Source organism: Trifolium pratense, linkage group LG7, assembly GCF_020283565.1.
Source record: "Trifolium pratense cultivar HEN17-A07 linkage group LG7, ARS_RC_1.1, whole genome shotgun sequence".
NCBI lineage: Eukaryota > Viridiplantae > Streptophyta > Magnoliopsida > Fabales > Fabaceae > Trifolium > Trifolium pratense.
Window position 1 is genome coordinate 57,071,979 of NC_060065.1, and position 17,020 is coordinate 57,088,998.

At 32.6% G+C, this 17,020-nt stretch overlaps 4 protein-coding genes across 4 annotated transcripts; 3 read left to right on the forward strand and 1 right to left on the reverse strand.

Annotated features, from left to right (window-relative positions):
• The first annotated feature begins 809 nt into the window (after nt 1-809).
• On the forward strand, nt 810-3,682 carry LOC123897811. The gene is made up of 3 exons (XM_045948599.1): nt 810-2,158; nt 2,946-3,131; nt 3,255-3,682. The coding sequence occupies exons 1-3, from the start codon at nt 1,697-1,699 to the stop codon at nt 3,534-3,536; spliced, it is 930 nt and encodes a 309-aa protein (XP_045804555.1). The 5' UTR covers nt 810-1,696; the 3' UTR covers nt 3,537-3,682.
• Nucleotides 3,683-4,811: 1,129 nt separating this feature from the next.
• Nucleotides 4,812-9,241, forward strand: LOC123898218 (protein disulfide isomerase-like 1-6). The gene is made up of 12 exons (XM_045949119.1): nt 4,812-5,553; nt 6,238-6,367; nt 6,587-6,752; nt 7,050-7,168; nt 7,462-7,542; nt 7,621-7,710; nt 7,809-7,880; nt 7,965-8,033; nt 8,164-8,244; nt 8,384-8,518; nt 8,664-8,717; nt 8,814-9,241. Exons 1-12 carry the CDS (start codon nt 5,087-5,089, stop codon nt 8,907-8,909), a joined length of 1,560 nt encoding a protein of 519 aa, XP_045805075.1. The 5' UTR covers nt 4,812-5,086; the 3' UTR covers nt 8,910-9,241.
• A 1,049-nt stretch (nt 9,242-10,290) lies between these two features.
• Nucleotides 10,291-13,521, reverse strand: LOC123898780 (ras-related protein Rab7-like). Its single transcript, XM_045949793.1, has 7 exons — nt 13,340-13,521; nt 13,044-13,070; nt 12,834-12,933; nt 11,472-11,618; nt 11,303-11,383; nt 11,008-11,153; nt 10,291-10,685 (listed from the first exon to the last, which is right to left on the reverse strand). Exons 1-7 carry the CDS (start codon nt 13,390-13,392, stop codon nt 10,616-10,618), a joined length of 624 nt encoding a protein of 207 aa, XP_045805749.1. The 5' UTR covers nt 13,393-13,521; the 3' UTR covers nt 10,291-10,615.
• Nucleotides 13,522-14,224: 703 nt separating this feature from the next.
• On the forward strand, nt 14,225-16,736 carry LOC123899187. The gene is made up of 5 exons (XM_045950260.1): nt 14,225-14,567; nt 14,711-15,015; nt 15,164-15,259; nt 16,057-16,116; nt 16,296-16,736. Exons 1-5 carry the CDS (start codon nt 14,474-14,476, stop codon nt 16,497-16,499), a joined length of 759 nt encoding a protein of 252 aa, XP_045806216.1. The 5' UTR covers nt 14,225-14,473; the 3' UTR covers nt 16,500-16,736.
• The last annotated feature ends 284 nt before the right edge of the window (nt 16,737-17,020 follow it).

The window sequence follows — 17,020 nt, forward strand, 5'->3', positions numbered from 1 at the left end:
ATGTCAACAATCAATTGGGTTAAGTGGTAATTGGTTAACTTAAGTATGTGATTAGATATTCGTTCGATTCATGTCTCATGCGCATGAAAAAAATTCAGTTGAGAGAAGAGAATCTGCCTCGTGTACTCCACACAGGTTCCTCGATAGAGACACTAGAAACTTCATATCATTTCTCCTAAAGAAAAAATACACTACTTGTATAATATAATTTTCCATGAGTTATATTGTCACATCTTTGAATTATTATATGGGTATGTAAATATCTCTAACAGCTTGGAAAATTGTCGGTTAGACAAACAACAATCATTATCATATAGTTTTCTTTTCTTTCTTTCCACAAGTCATTATATAATTAAATTAAATTTGTAAGTCATGTTTTATTTAAGCTCTCTTGTTCTTCTTTAACTACTTAATTAATTATGTGGTTGATTTCATTCGTTATATGAGTCCACTTTATAAATTATTAATTAATCCAACAGAACCATACGTCATGAATAATACATTATGAAACGTACCTAAAATACACACAACAAATAAAAACACAACAAGAGATGGTGGAATCTAATTAGGTAATTTTACCAACTCCTATAATTGAAGCCCCTGAAGTGCTATTGCCCCACAGAAAAAATGACAACATAATAAACTTCTTTTCATTTTATATTTTGAAAGGAACAAACAATCATTTTAGCATTGACTGTGTGAAATGGTGTTATTAATTTTAGTCTTTTAAATATTTTGCAAACTTTGTCAAAAAAAAATATATATATATATTTTGCAAACTTTGTACCAAAAACAAAATTGCAAACATATTTCATGTATTTCTTTTAGTAGTAATTTTATAATTTTGATACTTTTGGAGACGGTAATGATAATGTCTATGAATTTCAAGACTAAAATGGTTGTGTACGTTTAATCCGTTAAAAAAAAGTTGAATATGACAACTTCAACTGTATTATGTTTAATCTTAAAATTGTTCACGAGATTAATTGAACAAATTTAGAGTCAAAGAACCGGACAAAAAATAAAATTTTTGTTGCCACTAAATCACGAGACAACTTTTTATCTTATGATATTTTGTCTTATATTATTATGTGTGCTTATATTTTACCTATAAAATGGCCCTTTGAAACAAAATAATTTTAGAAGTATAATAAAACAAGCTGCCGACACTTTCAGTTGCCACTAGCCAGTGAGGTTTGGTTTCAAGTCTTTCTATATTTATTTACTTATCTACCCTTTCAAAGCATAAGCACTTCTGCAGCATTTATTCTCTTTTTCTTTCCCTTTTCCATTCAAAGTGAAAACAAAACAAAACCTCTTTCTAAGAGTGACACATAGTTCAATTGTGTATGTGTGTGTGCATGTGTCTCCACTCACTCTTAATTCTCATCATCATATCATTATCTCATTTCTTTCCATTTCTTTGAGTTTCTCACTACTTGTTCTTTTCTGCTTAATCTCATGAATTCAGTAGCACAAGTTCTCAATATTGTTTTCTAGTACTAGTAACTACTACATGTGATGTGTGCCAATATTCATTAAATTCTCTATATTGCACTTGCATAGTTGCATACACATACACAGAAAGGTTTAGCGGCGCAGTTTTGTTGTCTGTGTAATTATCTTATATATAATATAAAGTTTATCAGGTGACAATTGAAGTTGATATTTATAATTTTTATATACATAAGTAATTATGCAATCTGCAAAATCAGAATCTGATATAACTAGTTTAGCTCCATCATCACCATCAAGATCTCCAAAGAGACCTGTGTACTATGTACAGAGTCCATCAAGAGATTCACATGATGGAGATAAGTCATCTTCCATGCAAGCTACTCCAATATCAAACAGTCCTATGGAGTCTCCTTCACATCCTTCATTCGGAAGACACTCGAGAAACTCGTCTGCTAGTCGGTTTTCGGGGATTTTCAGGTCTTCTTCAGGTAGGAAAGGTGGTAGGAAGAGGAATGATAAAGGTTGGCCTGAGTGTGGTGTGATTCTTGAAGAAGGTTCTTATCGCGAATTCGAGGATAAGTCTTTTGCTAGAAGATTTCAAGCTTTGATTGCTGTTTTTACTTTTGTGGTTGTTTTTACTGTGTTTTGTTTGATCATTTGGGGTGCTAGCAGACCTTATAAGGCAGAAGTTACTGTCAAGGTAAGTAATTTTGTTAGTATTTAGATTGAAATATTTTTGACACTGTTGTGAAAAAGCTTATGAGATGTTCATGAGCTGTTTTCAACTAATTTATATAAGCTCTTTCCAGGATAACTTATGAAAACAATAAGCATATCTTAACCGCCTATAAACACTTAATTAAGCTGTTTATACGGCCATGTAGGGCCTATTTGGATTGACTTATTTGAGTTTATCTGTTAGCATAAACACTTGTTATACTGTTTGAGTGAACTTATGAAAATAACTTAGGACAAGTTTCATAAGCTATTTTCAGCTTATTTTCATAAGTTCTCTAGTCATAAACTGTTTTCAGCTTATTTTCATAAACTCTCCACCAGGACAGCTTATGAAAAATGCTTATACGTTATACAAAAACAGTTTAACTTTATTTTATCCTGTGTTATAAAAAAAAACTTATTAATAAGTGATTGTATTATAAGTCTTCGAAGTAGTAAATTTATGTCACACATTTCACTGAACTTTTTCTACTTTCTCTTTTTAAACCACACAAATAATTGTGAATTTTCTTGGTGGACCACTTTCTGTTGAAGGCATCAAGACTAAATAAATGCTAATTCAGAATCTGTTTGATGACTTTTTCTTCCATTTTAGTTTCTATCTGTTATTGTTGGCTGATATTAACTGTGACAGAAAGTAGAAATGGATTTTCAACTTCAAAATACTTAAAATCTTCACTGTGACAGAAAGTAGAAATGGAAAATTAAATAGTAGTGGTTGACATTGTGATTATTGATTAATATTGCAGAGTTTGACGGTACATAATTTCTATGTTTCGGAGGGTACAGACTTCACTGGTGTCGCAACAAAAATTCTGACACTTAATAGCACTTTGCATATGAACATATATAACCCTGCTACATTTTTCGGCATCCATGTCCACTCTTCACCCATCAATCTTGTTTACTCGGACATCAGTATCGCAACCGGCGAGGTAAGATCAATGAAAACGTAGTATCATACTATCATGTAACATCATCTAGATTAATTGATTCAAGTAATGTATATCTTGGAATGCAAGTAACATGTTCCTGTTGAATTAATTAATTTCTTGCAGTTGAAGAAACACTTTCAGCCTAGAAAAAGTCGCCGTCTTGTATCAGTGAACTTGGTAGGTAATAAGGTTCCACTTTATGGAGCTGGCTCAACCATAACGGTTTCGCAGACTGGTATTGTTGAAGTTGCACTCGTGTTGAAGTTTGATCTCCGTTCGCGAGGAGATGTGGTGGGGAAACTGGTTAGGACAAAGCATCATAAAGAAATCACTTGTCATTTGGTTATCAACTCTGCTGGATCGAAACCTATTAAATTCAAGAAGAATTCATGCACATATGACTGATATGATTTTTTCATTTTGGAAGAGTTCACGTGTGTTGAAATTGTAACTTAAAATTGTATAATTTAAAGTTTGTGAGTATTTTTTTGTTGAGGATGTTCATTTGCAAGAGAAGTTCCTTAATCAATTTGTATTTTACTTTTGTGTGAGTCTTGTGCAAATAAATGCTTGTACATTTTTATATGCATATACATAAAATGAGGCAAGTCTCATAAGTAAACAAGTGAAGTTGTGATTGTAGGATTTTTTTTTAATGGTATACAAATCTCTTAGACTTTAGTATTCTTAGGTAATTTCTTGATTGGGAAGTTGCAGGGTTATTTTTGGGTTTATTTATTTTCTTTGGTAGGTTGAGAAGCATTTGTACTTAATCGTAGGTATAATATTATTTGTACTTATATATTTCTATCGTTAAATGTAATTCTTTTTTGTTATTCAAATGAAAAGTTGCAATCGTTAAAACGAATCAACAAAAGAATGACAAAATCTAAGAGTGAACGTGAAACCAAATAAACTATTAAGTGAAATTTGGGGTGTTTCACGCATTGTTTTTTAAGAACGTATCCATATGATGTCCAAGATTACTAAACTCACATTTACCTTTTATGGCTCAAAATCTATAGTTCTCCCCGCCTAATGACTTATAAAATTTGAGTCAAATTCATCTTATTTTTTGGTAGAGTCAAATTCATATTTTTAGTACATTTTTGTGAGACATATTAAAGACTAATTTAATAGTTGACATGTTTTAAAAAATAATTTTTTATTCTTAGAAACTTAATAAATCATGGTATAATGTTGTGGATAAGAGACTTATGGTATATTTTTTAAAAAATTATTATAGAAAAAATAACACAATTCCATAATTACATATTCAAACTCACATAAAGACATACAACATAATCTACTACCATATTTTTTTTATTTTGGTCAAAACAATATACTTTTTAAATGGCAAATATAATATTATTAATAATAAGATATGTGCAAAGACGAACAAAGAACAATAAATGAGGAACTACAAAACAAAAATGCCATATATAAGCGGAATACAAATAAAAATATCAAAACAGACCCCACCTAATAAAGGTCCAAGGACACTCATAAGCTTCCATACTACCATAGAACACATCAATCCGACCCATAAAAATACTACTAAACTTAAACTCCCGAACTCGAATCAAAAGTGTTCGACCTATCAGAATTAAAAAAAAAAAAAAAAAAAGTGAGGCAAAAGTTGGTCAAAACAATATATGTATTTACTCAAATTAAAAAAATGGAACTTTATTTATATCTTCCTAAACAAAAATATTTTGGTCAACAAATTAAGCACACAACAACACAATCACCTCCTCAAATCTTGTTAACATGGGTCCCTAAAATTTAGGCATGTTCATAATTTGTCTGTCAAATTTTACCCTTTTAAATCATTTTCCTCACTTCAGTTCATACTCATATAAATTCACCACTTTCACAATTCACATTCATAATTGAATCAAATCTTCGCCAAAGTTTTAATCTTTTCACAAACCCCATCAGATCTTGATCTCACAATGTTAAAATTCATCAATTTCTCTCTAACCCTTTTCCTATTACTCACTTTCAATGTTGTTACCCAATGTTCCGAAGTTGATGAATTTGATGAACTATTAGCATTAGATGATGAATTAGAGCGTGAAACTGAAGCTGGTGGTGTGAAATTTTCTGAAGCAGAGACTTTAACAAAAGCTCAAAGAATTGTTTTTGAGCTTAATAATGAAAATTCAGAGAGAATTGTTAATGGGTATGAGTTTGTTCTTGTTTTGGGTTATGCACCTTGGTGTTCAAGAAGTGCTGAATTAATGCCCCATTTTGCTGAAGCTGCTAATTCTTTGAAAGATTTAGGAAATTCTCTTGTTTTGGCTAAGGTTGATGGTGATAGGTTTACTAAAGCTGCTTCTTTTCTTGGGATCAAAGGGTACCCTACTTTGCTTCTCTTTGTTAATGGGACTTCTCAACCTTACTCCGGCGGTTTCACAGCGTAATAACTCTTGCCTAAACTTTATTTAACTTGTTTGGTTTGTGTGTGGATCATGGATCATTGGTTTCTGCTACTAGTTTGTGATTTGTGTTGGTTTATTGATGTGTTTTATTAGTGTTTGTTGGTTTATTTATTATAGTGACTTGTGTTTATTGTGCATTGATTTGTTTTTATGATGCCCTTGTGATCAAATGGTTAAATTGCTGTCGTGTTGTGATTCTTGATATTGTGGAGAATTGCGGTCAAAATGTGTTTGATGCAGCCTTAATTGATGATGTTGTAGAGACACAAAAAACCTTGATGCTGTGTATTGAATCGTGGTCACGGACCTTTTTATTAAACCCTACTTGTTTGTTATCGGAGACATAAATTGCTTGAATCGCTTGAAATGTTTATTTGTTGAGGTGTTTTTGTGATGCTCCTTGTTTATCCTAGAGACTTGTTTATTGTATGTTTATTTGTTCACGATGTCTTGCTATCAAAGTTTTAAATTGCAGTCACCTTGCAATGTGGTTGTAGAGACATCAAAAACTTGGATGTCGCATATCATGGTCGCGGATAAACTCTGCCTGTTATCTGAAATGATGACCTGAAGGCACTGATAAACGTTGAACTATTTATCAAATAAATTACGTGAATTACTTGAAATGTTTAAATGTTGAGGTGTTTTTGTGATGCTTCCAGGGAAGATATAGTGATATGGGCAACAAAAAAGACCGGTACACCTATTATTCGGATAACTACGGAGCAAGAAGCAGAGAAATTTCTGAGGAAGTATCACAATTTTCTCATTGGTCGGTTTGATAAATTTGAGGTAGGTGAAATTATTTCCATGTATTCTAAAGCTATCAAACTAGAGGTGCCTAATTAACAGAAGGTTAAAGTGATTCGGAGTTGTGGTGCCTAATGAACGTAGTAATTTGACGAAATAGGTGGTGTTTCAAAAGAATCTAGATAGATTAAATTTCAAAATTACATTAATTCTGTCTTTGGTACTTTGATATGATAGCGTATTTGTATTGAAATATGCCAGGGGCCTGCATATGAAGAATTTGTGAGTGCTGCAAAGTTCGATAATGAAACTCAGTTTGTTGAAGTGAGTAAAGTAGAGCTTGCCCAAGTTCTTTATCCAGATATCAAGTCTACTGATAATTTTCTTGGAGTTGTTAAGAGCGAACCTGAAAGATACACCGCATATGGTGAGTCTGTAATTTGGCTTTATCTGTATGCTCAATTATATGCATTTAACACTTACCATGATTTACATGATTAAAGGATACCGAAATCACTTACGGTGATTATAACCTAAAACAACTCGTGCATTATATGCATTTATCAGTTTTAATTTAGTTGATCAGCTGAAATTTGTCGGAATCAATTATAGGCTTGTTTACACACACCGTTAATTTTTTTTCTTTCACTTGTTTTCTTCAAATATTGACACCAAATAGTGACGATTTACTAAGGCAATAGGAAAAACTTTATTGGTTATGCAGATGGAGCTTTCACATTCGATAAAATACTGGAGTTTTTAAGCTACAACAAATTTCCACTAATTACAAAAATGACTGAAGTGAACTCTGTCAGAGTCTACAACAGCCCAATCAAGCATCAGGTCACTATTATTTCCAAGTTTAATTTATAATTGGATTTTCTGTGGTGTAAAGTTATGTTCCTATTCTGTCTTTTGCTGGGATATATATTATAATTCAACAAGATAGATATGCACTATACAACAATCAATTATAAAGAGCTCCAAATTATTAAAATCTTGTTTTCTTGTGGGCTTTTGCCATGTGGTGATTGCCCCCTGGATACTTGACTGTTGATAATTTAAACTTATTTGATCATTTATGTTTTCCTTCTAACTTAAATAATAACCGAAGTTAATTCTATGTGATTATCTAGGTTTTTGTCTTCGCAAATATTGATGACTTCAAGAATCTTCTTGATCCACTTCAAGAAGTAGCAAGAACTTTCAAGTCGAAGGTATTTAGTTACTTTGACCTGCATTTGGGGCCTCAACCGTTATGCGATTTTCTGGTCTAAATTTTTCCTCAATTGCAGATAATGTTTATATATGTGGATATTAACGACGAAAACCTTGCAAAGCCCTTCCTAACAATGTTCGGACTTGAAGAAGCAACAAATACTGTGGTTAGTTTGCATTTTAATAACAATTGCTAGTTTTGGATTGTTTTGTCTGTTAATTATTGAGGAAACTGATACAATTTATTTCTTGGTGTGACAAATAGGTAGCTGCATTTAATAATGGAATGACCTCAAAGTTTTTGTTGGAGTCAAAACCAACACGAAGCAATATTGAAGTATTATCTTCTGTTCATATTAATTATCCTTTGTGCAATCACCTACTGAAGGAAACTAATTAATGTTAATGTGGACTTGTGCAGGAGTTCTGTAGTAATCTTGTGCAAGGTTCATTGTCACCTTACTTCAAGTCACAGCCAATACCAGATAATGTGAGAATCATTTGACATTTTTTCCACATAATTTTCCTATGCATCTAAGGTGTTTGGCCTACTATATATAATAATGTTCGATGCAACCAAGGTCTTCTTCAATTAATGGTCACGACTTTTCAACGTGCAGGCTGAAGCTAATGTCCATGTTATTGTTGGAAAAACATTCGATGAAGAAATTTTGAACAGCAAGAAGGATGTGGTTTTGGAGGTTTGTGAAGTTTTTATCCCTTCTATAACTCTTCTATGTGTTATGTGTTCATACTTCAATAAGAAGAGCATTTTCCTGTCATATTACTTTTGCTTATGCCTTGGTTGATTTTAACTCGCGAGTCATTACCGTAAAACAGGTATTCACACCTTGGTGTTTCAACTGCGAGGACGTAACCAAGCAAGTAGAGAAGTTGGCAAAGCACTACAAAGAATCAAGTAATCTAATATTTGCAAGAATAGATGCTTCAGCAAATGAACATCCAAAATTTCAAGTAAGTGTCATGAAAAAACTTGTTGTCTCAGCTTTTTTATATTTAACGGTAAACAAAACACTGAATAATATTGACTTGTTGATCACTAATATGATCAAAGTTTATGTTTACTGAAGGTGAATTTTACTTTTGTTCAATATTTCAGGTGAACGACTTTCCCACGCTTTTACTTTATAGAGCAAATGATAAGACAAATCCGGTAATTAACTTATTGGCACCGTGATTTTGGTGATAGAATTTTAATCTATATAATATAATTACCTCACTTCTATAACGAAACCTTTGTTTTATGCAGATAAAGCTTCCTACAAAATCTAGTTTGAAAGAATTGGCTGCATCCATCAACAAACACATAAAAATCAAGTATCAAGTTGCCAAAGATGAGCTATAGAAGTATAGAACAAATCAAAATGTTTTGGTAGAAAAACAGTTAATTTCTAGAAAGGAAACATTATGAAAAAAATAATTGTATATTAGGATGTCTTGCTTGAGCATTTTCAAACTTTGTTCAGTTTTCCCATCATTTTTGGGTGATCCAGATGTAACTTAGATTGTTATCAGAATTAGCTCACTGCCAAATGGCTTAAAGCTTGAGCAGTGAGGAACTAGTGTATTCATACATTCAAATCTTATAGAAAACCACGCTTATAAAATACAAGCATTTTGGTGCATACATTACTGTCTTGGGTGAAGGAATAGTGCCCTTGTCTAAGACAGGTAAAACTTTCAAGCCTAAAGCGCACTTACAGAGGGATTTACATTTACCTCTCTATAAGGGCAGTAATAGAACTCGAATCGCATACATTACTGTCTGATTGTGTGGAAATCTATATTTCTTTTTCTTTCTTTTGTAAACGAAGTCTCATTTTGTAGATCAATTAAACAATACATAGCTTTGTGAAATTGAAAACATTAATGGGTGGCTAACTTATAGGTTCTAGCATAAGCTTAAATATTAGCATATTCTGCAAATTTTTATTGTTATCTGTTCTGATAAGGGTTTCTCTCTTTTTTGTGGGAATTTTTTTTATCTTTGTCACAACAACTAAATGAAATATAAAATGATATATTTATTTTTCTACCAACTTATAAGAGTGAAAACTTATAAAACTGAATTTTCTTTAACATGCAAGTAAATGTGAAACTAATACATGCAAGCAAGTAGATGCCATCCAATCTCCACCCACAAACATTGACAGTTTGACACTATGCATGCAAGTAGATATCAAGCTGCTCCATCAATTCAAAACTGGTGCAATAATTAATAAATACACGAGGTCCCTGCTCCTAACTGAAGCTTCAGCTTACCAAACACTCAATAATTATATATGATTACCACAAAAATCTTTCTATTCATACTCTTTTCTTCTTCTTTTTTCTTTCATGCCGACAATATACTTTTAGAGCTTTAATATATTTTTTTGACTTCAAAAAGTTTCATTGATAAATTCATCTTGTTAACCTTTTTAAAAGGACCGGTTAAAACTTTATTTAATAATAAAAACATATTACAAAAGTGTATTAAAAAGCATTTCTATTGAAGAAGATTTTTGTCACATTATTATCCTAACAAGTGACAACGAAATGCAACCACTAAAGCTCAAGAACATTTATATGATTCTAGTTTAACCAAAGTCCCGGATTTGAACTCAAAATCGGACATATAACAACGCTAAAAAAAATTTAAGTAGAAGTTGTCATTCATCCGAGTCCCACAAGACTCGAGAGATTAATCTTCACACGGAGGATACCCAATTTACAAAATGGGAATATATGGGCAAAAATCAATGTAACTTGAAATTCACAGCAATATAACTTGACTAAAGTAATATGTAAGCTTGTACAAATATATGGGCAAAAGCAAAAAACTTGAAATTCTCAGCACATATTTACCGATGAAAAATAAGGGGGTAAACATTTATTACAAATATTATAAGCAAATAAACAGGAGAACATCTAAGTCACTAGTGAGATACAAGAAGGACAAGTTGTCCTAAGCTTTTCATTGCTGAAATTGCAGACTAAATCACCAATTTTAAGGATGCTGTATCTTGGCACCAATCTTGCATGTGAAGCTGACTATTCAAAGAACTCTTATCAACATTCACAGCCTGTTGACCTCTGTTGCCGTCCACCACCGCCAACATCAATCGTTTCAGGCATGTATCTGTCATAATAAACAACCAGTGATCAAATAAAATATCTAGGACAGTGCTCCAACCATCCTCCTCAAAGAGAATCACTGAAACTAGCTAGTCTTTCAATTGAAATAGCAAGTTTTTATACATTCTTTAATAACGGCGAAATGAAAAAGAAAAACAAATCAAAGCTGTGAATCAAAGCAACTATATCTTAAAATAAGATTGTATCTTTTTCTTTCTCTCCCTTGTAATCTTTGATATTCTAAATGAGTGTTACCAATATAAACCTCAAATATGGTCCACAGTTAACAATGTGCATAAAAAACACTGAAGTTTACGAAAACTCACAATTCTTCTTCAGGTTCATTCTTGAGAGCATTTTTGGTTATACACTCAAAAGCAGCTTCAACATTAAATCCTTCCTTTGCAGAGGTCTCGAAGTATGGTATGTTCCCCTTGGAAGCACACCATGCCTTTGCTTTCTTCTCAGAAACCTGAAACAGAAGGGATATCAAACAAATGCAGACATGTAGAATTAACCTCACAGGCACACAGGGTATATTGAACCCCTCTATAGGGGAAGAAAATCTATTAACTACAGATGTTCGGAAGTGACTATTCTAAGAGACGATAAATAACTTACAACTCGGCTATTCCCGCCATCAACATCTACTTTGTTTCCCAACACCACAAATGGGAAGTTCTCAGGGTCAGATGGACTGGCCTGAAAATCAAATCAATTAGGTATAATTTAATCACCATCCTTTAGAAACTGTGTTAAGATAACTCAAAAGCCATGTATTAAACATCACCTGAATAAGGAATTCTTCTCGCCAGTGGTTAAGGTTTTCAAATGATTTCATGACATTTACATCATAAACAAGGACACAGCAATCTGCACCTCTGTAGAAAGCCACGCCAAGACTTTGAAACCTCTCCTGACCAGCAGTATCCCAGATCTGCATGTACAAAGAGAACGTCTCTATTTTGGATACTTACAAATAATAGATTCTCCTAAATGAATGTGATCTGTGAGCAATCGAAAAAACATGCCATCTTTGTATTGTATAGATATTGAAGAAAACAGATCCATTTAATCAATATAATGATCTACAAACAACTGAAGCATTGATCCTTTTATGCAGCAAAAAGAATCATGAGCTTAACACAACCATGGCATCATATCTCAAGCACAATAGCAAGTAGTCAATAGAACATACTGACAACATATAAGTAAAAAAAGAATGTCATGTTACCATAATATTTTCTTGATATTTCTGTCTATTCACAAATTTTCCATTTGACAGGACAGGTGGTGTTATACTTCTACCAAAAAATCACGTTCAAATGAGAATAGAAGATAGTGCATAGAAATTAAAATCCACATAGCTGCTGGCCATTGCAATAAACTAATATGCAATAGTAGTACTCGTAGAATTGTGACAAGAAAAAAAAGAAAAAAGAATACTAAAGTGAGAATCTAAAACAATCCACAAGCATTATGTTTAGATATACATCTAGGAAGTATCCTCCAATTTTTTTATTTTTTCATGACGAATTCTTGAGCAATGTGTTTGAGATATGTCTTCAATGTGATTCGGATAAAGCTCCAAAACTTATTTCATTCTTTAATCTTTAAAGAGAAACAAAATGAATCCTAAATGTGAAAAGGATTTGATTTACGTGCATTCCAACCTTTGACTTTTGCCTAATAAAGATAAAGGATATAGTCCGTCTACTAATTCAGTTTCATAACATCGTCTACTAATTCAGTTTCATATTAATCAGAAATATTGGCGTCTTTGCAAACATTATGCATTTATGTAATTTGTGTGTGTAAAAAATTCATATTAACTTATTTGAACACATCATAACTTGAGTTTCTAAGAATTTTCCCATATTTGTGTGATCTTGTCCATGTGCCAGCCTGCCATATATTAATATCAAACCTTCACAGATCCTAAAATAAGTCATACAACTAATGTGAACACTATTGAGGCAATTAAAAACTGGTTTATATTAAATACAAGGTCCAGAGCACAATTAGATACAAATTAAAATTGCACTAGTGAAGAAAACATAAGACAGCGAAAACATACGTAAGACAGCACAGGCACCAAAAATATTCTCACGTCTTTATCGAAAAAGTAACATGATATTCTCGAAACTCTTACCTGCAATGTGAACAACCTATCTTCATATTGAACTTCCTTGGTAAGGAAATCAGCACCAATGGTAGCCTTATACTGATTACTAAACTTTCGATTCACATACCTAATAAATACAAGAGTAAAAATTACTACTTTATCAATTCATGATCATTCCTCAAATAATAATTCATAACAGTATTGAGAAGAAAAAAAAATGAGAGTTTTATAGCATACTGATTCATGAGTGATGTTTTGCCAACCCTGCGAAACAAATAAAATACTCCCAATTAGCTAGCTCTAAAGAATGGTATGGTGGTAACCCTAATTGTGATCAATAAACGAACAACACATGAAAAAACTATTGAATCTAAAACGATTATGATTACCAATAATAACCTAATCAATCAACTATGCGAATAAATCATCTATTTGAATGTACCAAGAATTTATTAATTGATCAAGAATTTTGTTGTTGATGAAATTGAAAACAGAGGAAAAAAATTGGGGAAAAGGAGATGAAGAATATTGACCCGCTATCACCGAGGATGATGACTTTTAATAGCATACGGCGGCGAGAAGCCATGGATGATGATGGATGAACTGCGTTTGGTTGGTTCGTTCGTTCGTTCGGAAAGGGAAGTTTCTTTGTTCTAGGAATCTGGATTTGTTGTATGACAGGTGGATCAAGAACAAACTATAGTACAATCATTGCAATCCAACAATATTTTATTTTATTTTATTTTATTGTTACCGGTATTCAGCCCACTAAACGCCTAATATGTTTTTGACGTTTTCAGTATCCTCCAATCGCAGTTGACATAGTCGAACCGTGATCCTTCCTAATAAGTTTGACCTAGCTTTTTTTTCTTTTCTTTTGAGCTATGCAATTTTTATGTATTATTATAAGTTTTTCAAAGTAGTTTATGATAAAATATCTTATAAAAATATAATTTTGACTAGTATGAACTTATAAAATAACATAAAATCTAATTTATATTGCATAATAATTTGTTTGCATAAATTCAAAAGAAGAGGAAAAAAACTAGGTCAAACGATACCTAAGTAGCTAGTGTATACAATTGTGTATTTTTAATGGGACCCACAATTATTATACCTTGATACTCACTCTGTCTCATAATGAGTGAGTCAGTTGACTGTTTCACTTGTCACTGCATAACTTTGACAATTAATATATTTAATTGTATAATAGTAAAAATTATAAAAAGTTGATATTTTGAAAATACTTGTCGATACGAATTCAACATTATCTTATATGTTAATATTTATTTTTATTTATTAGTAGAAAAATAAAGTCAAAATAATATGCGTGAATAATGCATAATAATCAACTGACTCACTCATTATAGACGGAGAAAGTACCGGTAAAAAAACAAATTTACTATTAATTTCTCATTAATTAAATTATTCACACCATTAATCACACGTTCAATTTTCCACGTAACACACGCGCCTCCTTCTCTGCATCAACAACATCAACACGCAGACCTTGAAATTTCATCTCCGACCACCGTCGTCATCGCCGTCGACTTCGATCTATCTTGTTTCCGATCTGTTCAGTCACGCCGTCGCCGTTCTTGTTCTCCGCGGCACGATTCACAACATCTTAACAGATTCAAACCTTTTTGTTTGAAGTAGGTAAAAAAATGAAGATTGTTTCAGGTGCAGTTAGGTCATTCAAAGACAATTTGTCACATCACAACCATTTTCTCAGAAACCTTTCTACTTGGCCATTTCCAGGTAGCTACTCTTTTAACCAATGTTCTCTGCCTGTTTGTTAGTTAGTTAGTTAGTTAGTTAGTTAGTTAGTTAGTACCATCATTGTTGCTGATTTCAGTTATTATGGCTCTAACCTTGTTGTAAGGTTTTTCGGGTTTGAGCAGGAAATGGAACTGCTAATCCGGAGGAATTTGAGCAGAGGATATTCAGTCCTATGGGAAATTCAAAGACTGATGCCATTTTAGATAAGCTCAATCAACAACGGGCAAGGACTCGAGATAGATCTGCTGGAAATACCCAGCTGTTGGATGATCTCGAACGAAGTTTTGACACATTATCTGATGGAATGGATGGGAAACTCAATAATGCTGCCAGATACTTTGAAATTGATCCTAATGAAATCGATAAAGAAGATTATTCTTATCGATATGATACCACTTTTCAAAAGGGATCAAAATATGATACAAAGGTATGCCCAATACCAATCATAACTTCGTCAGTTATCACTATTATTACATACTATGTATATAATATGTGCAATATCTTTTGTGGTGTTTCTTTTGTACCAGCTGTATCGAATTAATTTTCTGATCTATGCAATATCTTTCTTCATACAGGATCTTGATCTTAAAAAACCTGCTGCACAAAAATACTCCAAAAGGGATGAGTTCATAGTATCCACTAAAGAAGTTCTTAGTCAAGCAGATTTCAGGGTCAGCATTTCTGTCAGAGTAGTTCTGTTATAAGATATTTTATATATCATGTGTGTAGTTAGCTAATTACTTTCTATATCTCTATTTGCCAAGTTAAAGTGAAAATTGTCACGTACATGAATTTGCTGTTTTTGCATGCAAGTAATACAATACAACAATAAAATAAAAACAACAATGATTTTGTTAATTTCTTGTGTCAAAGTTATTGGTCAGAGCTAAACTGGCAATGCATATAAACTAGATTTGACAATTGTTAAAATATCTTATACAGATGGCTAGGTGTCTGTGTACAGTGCCCACCATCTTGTTATTCTAAGATTCATGGAAAAGGTGTAGGAATGGGTCAACCTTAGATCCTTATGTTTTAGCAATAGATGTACATCTTACCCAAAAAAAAACAAAGGGTGCATTGTCATAGATTGCGGGTTCATTTGAACAAGTAGAGTTGTCCTTTCAGTTTTTCCCCGAACATTATGCCTTGCTTCTTTAAACCTTAGATCCAGTTTGGTATCCCTTTAAAATTATGTGAAAAATTCAGGATGAACTTTTTCATATGCAACTCATACATAAATTTATTGTGATATTATCATCCTAAAGTCCTCGTTGATTTATGGCGATTTAGCTTTTATATTGTGTGAAGGCGGATGAAAGTGAGGAAAATATTTGTGACAAATCTGCTTTGTTGTCATGATCTTGATAGTGATGCTAAGTTTTGCATATTTACCCTGATAATAATGAAAAAATGTTCCTGTTAATGCTATTTTTGGAACGGCTCTTATATCACAGTTTTTATGCAGAATGTAAGATTTTTGGCAAACTTCATAACAGAAGCTGGAATTCTTATCAAGAGAAGCAAGGTAAGTTCTAATCCACTGCAGTGTAGTAGACTGTGTAAGAATGATGACCTATTAAGAAGAAAAAAATAAAGGATGGATTTTTAGAATTAGTACCGCACTCATTTTCATTGTTCTCCTCGTTTCCCCCTACCCTTTAATTTTTGGGATCTTACCAATTGTTTCTTATTCATTTTGACTAGACTGGCATCAGTGCAAAGGCTCAAAGGAAGGTTGCAAGGGAGATTAAAACTGCACGAGCATTTGGCTTAATGCCCTTTACGACAATGGGTACTAAGAAATTTGATTATGGGAGAACTATGGAGAATCTTGATGATGACTTCTCGTACAGGAGTGAAAGGAGAAACATGCCTAGTGAACCTGATTTGGAAGAAGACATCGCTTAAGGCAACCTTATTAATGTTTATGCCGCGGTGTTGAATTAGCTTGCATAATTTTTTATTTTTTATTTGGTTTCTCTACCTAGATTAAGAGACAGTTGAAATTTATTGAATAAGTGATTTTGCTGGTATACCTTGATTGCTATGGTGCCTATGTTGTAGTACTTTTATTTATATAGACCACAGACTTTGGTTGGTGCAAATCTAGCCACTTTAAACAAAGATGTTCACTTATTGAAGCCATGTTACCTCTTTGTGCCTTATCCAAACCATCTTTGTTGCAAAGTGAAACTGGTCCAAGACACCACACCTTATCATTTCTTTTTTTTTTTCTTGTAATCCTTAACATATACTTTCTCCAACTCCTCAAAAGTGTTTATGATTACACCATATGACTTTATTTCAGCTTCTCCCCAAACTCCTTCATTTCCTCTTTCATTGTTCCTGGTATCTGCGCTTTGGTGACTTGAATTTTGTCAGGTATGCCAGGCACACTGAAATACTCAGATTCCAAATTGATGGTTTCA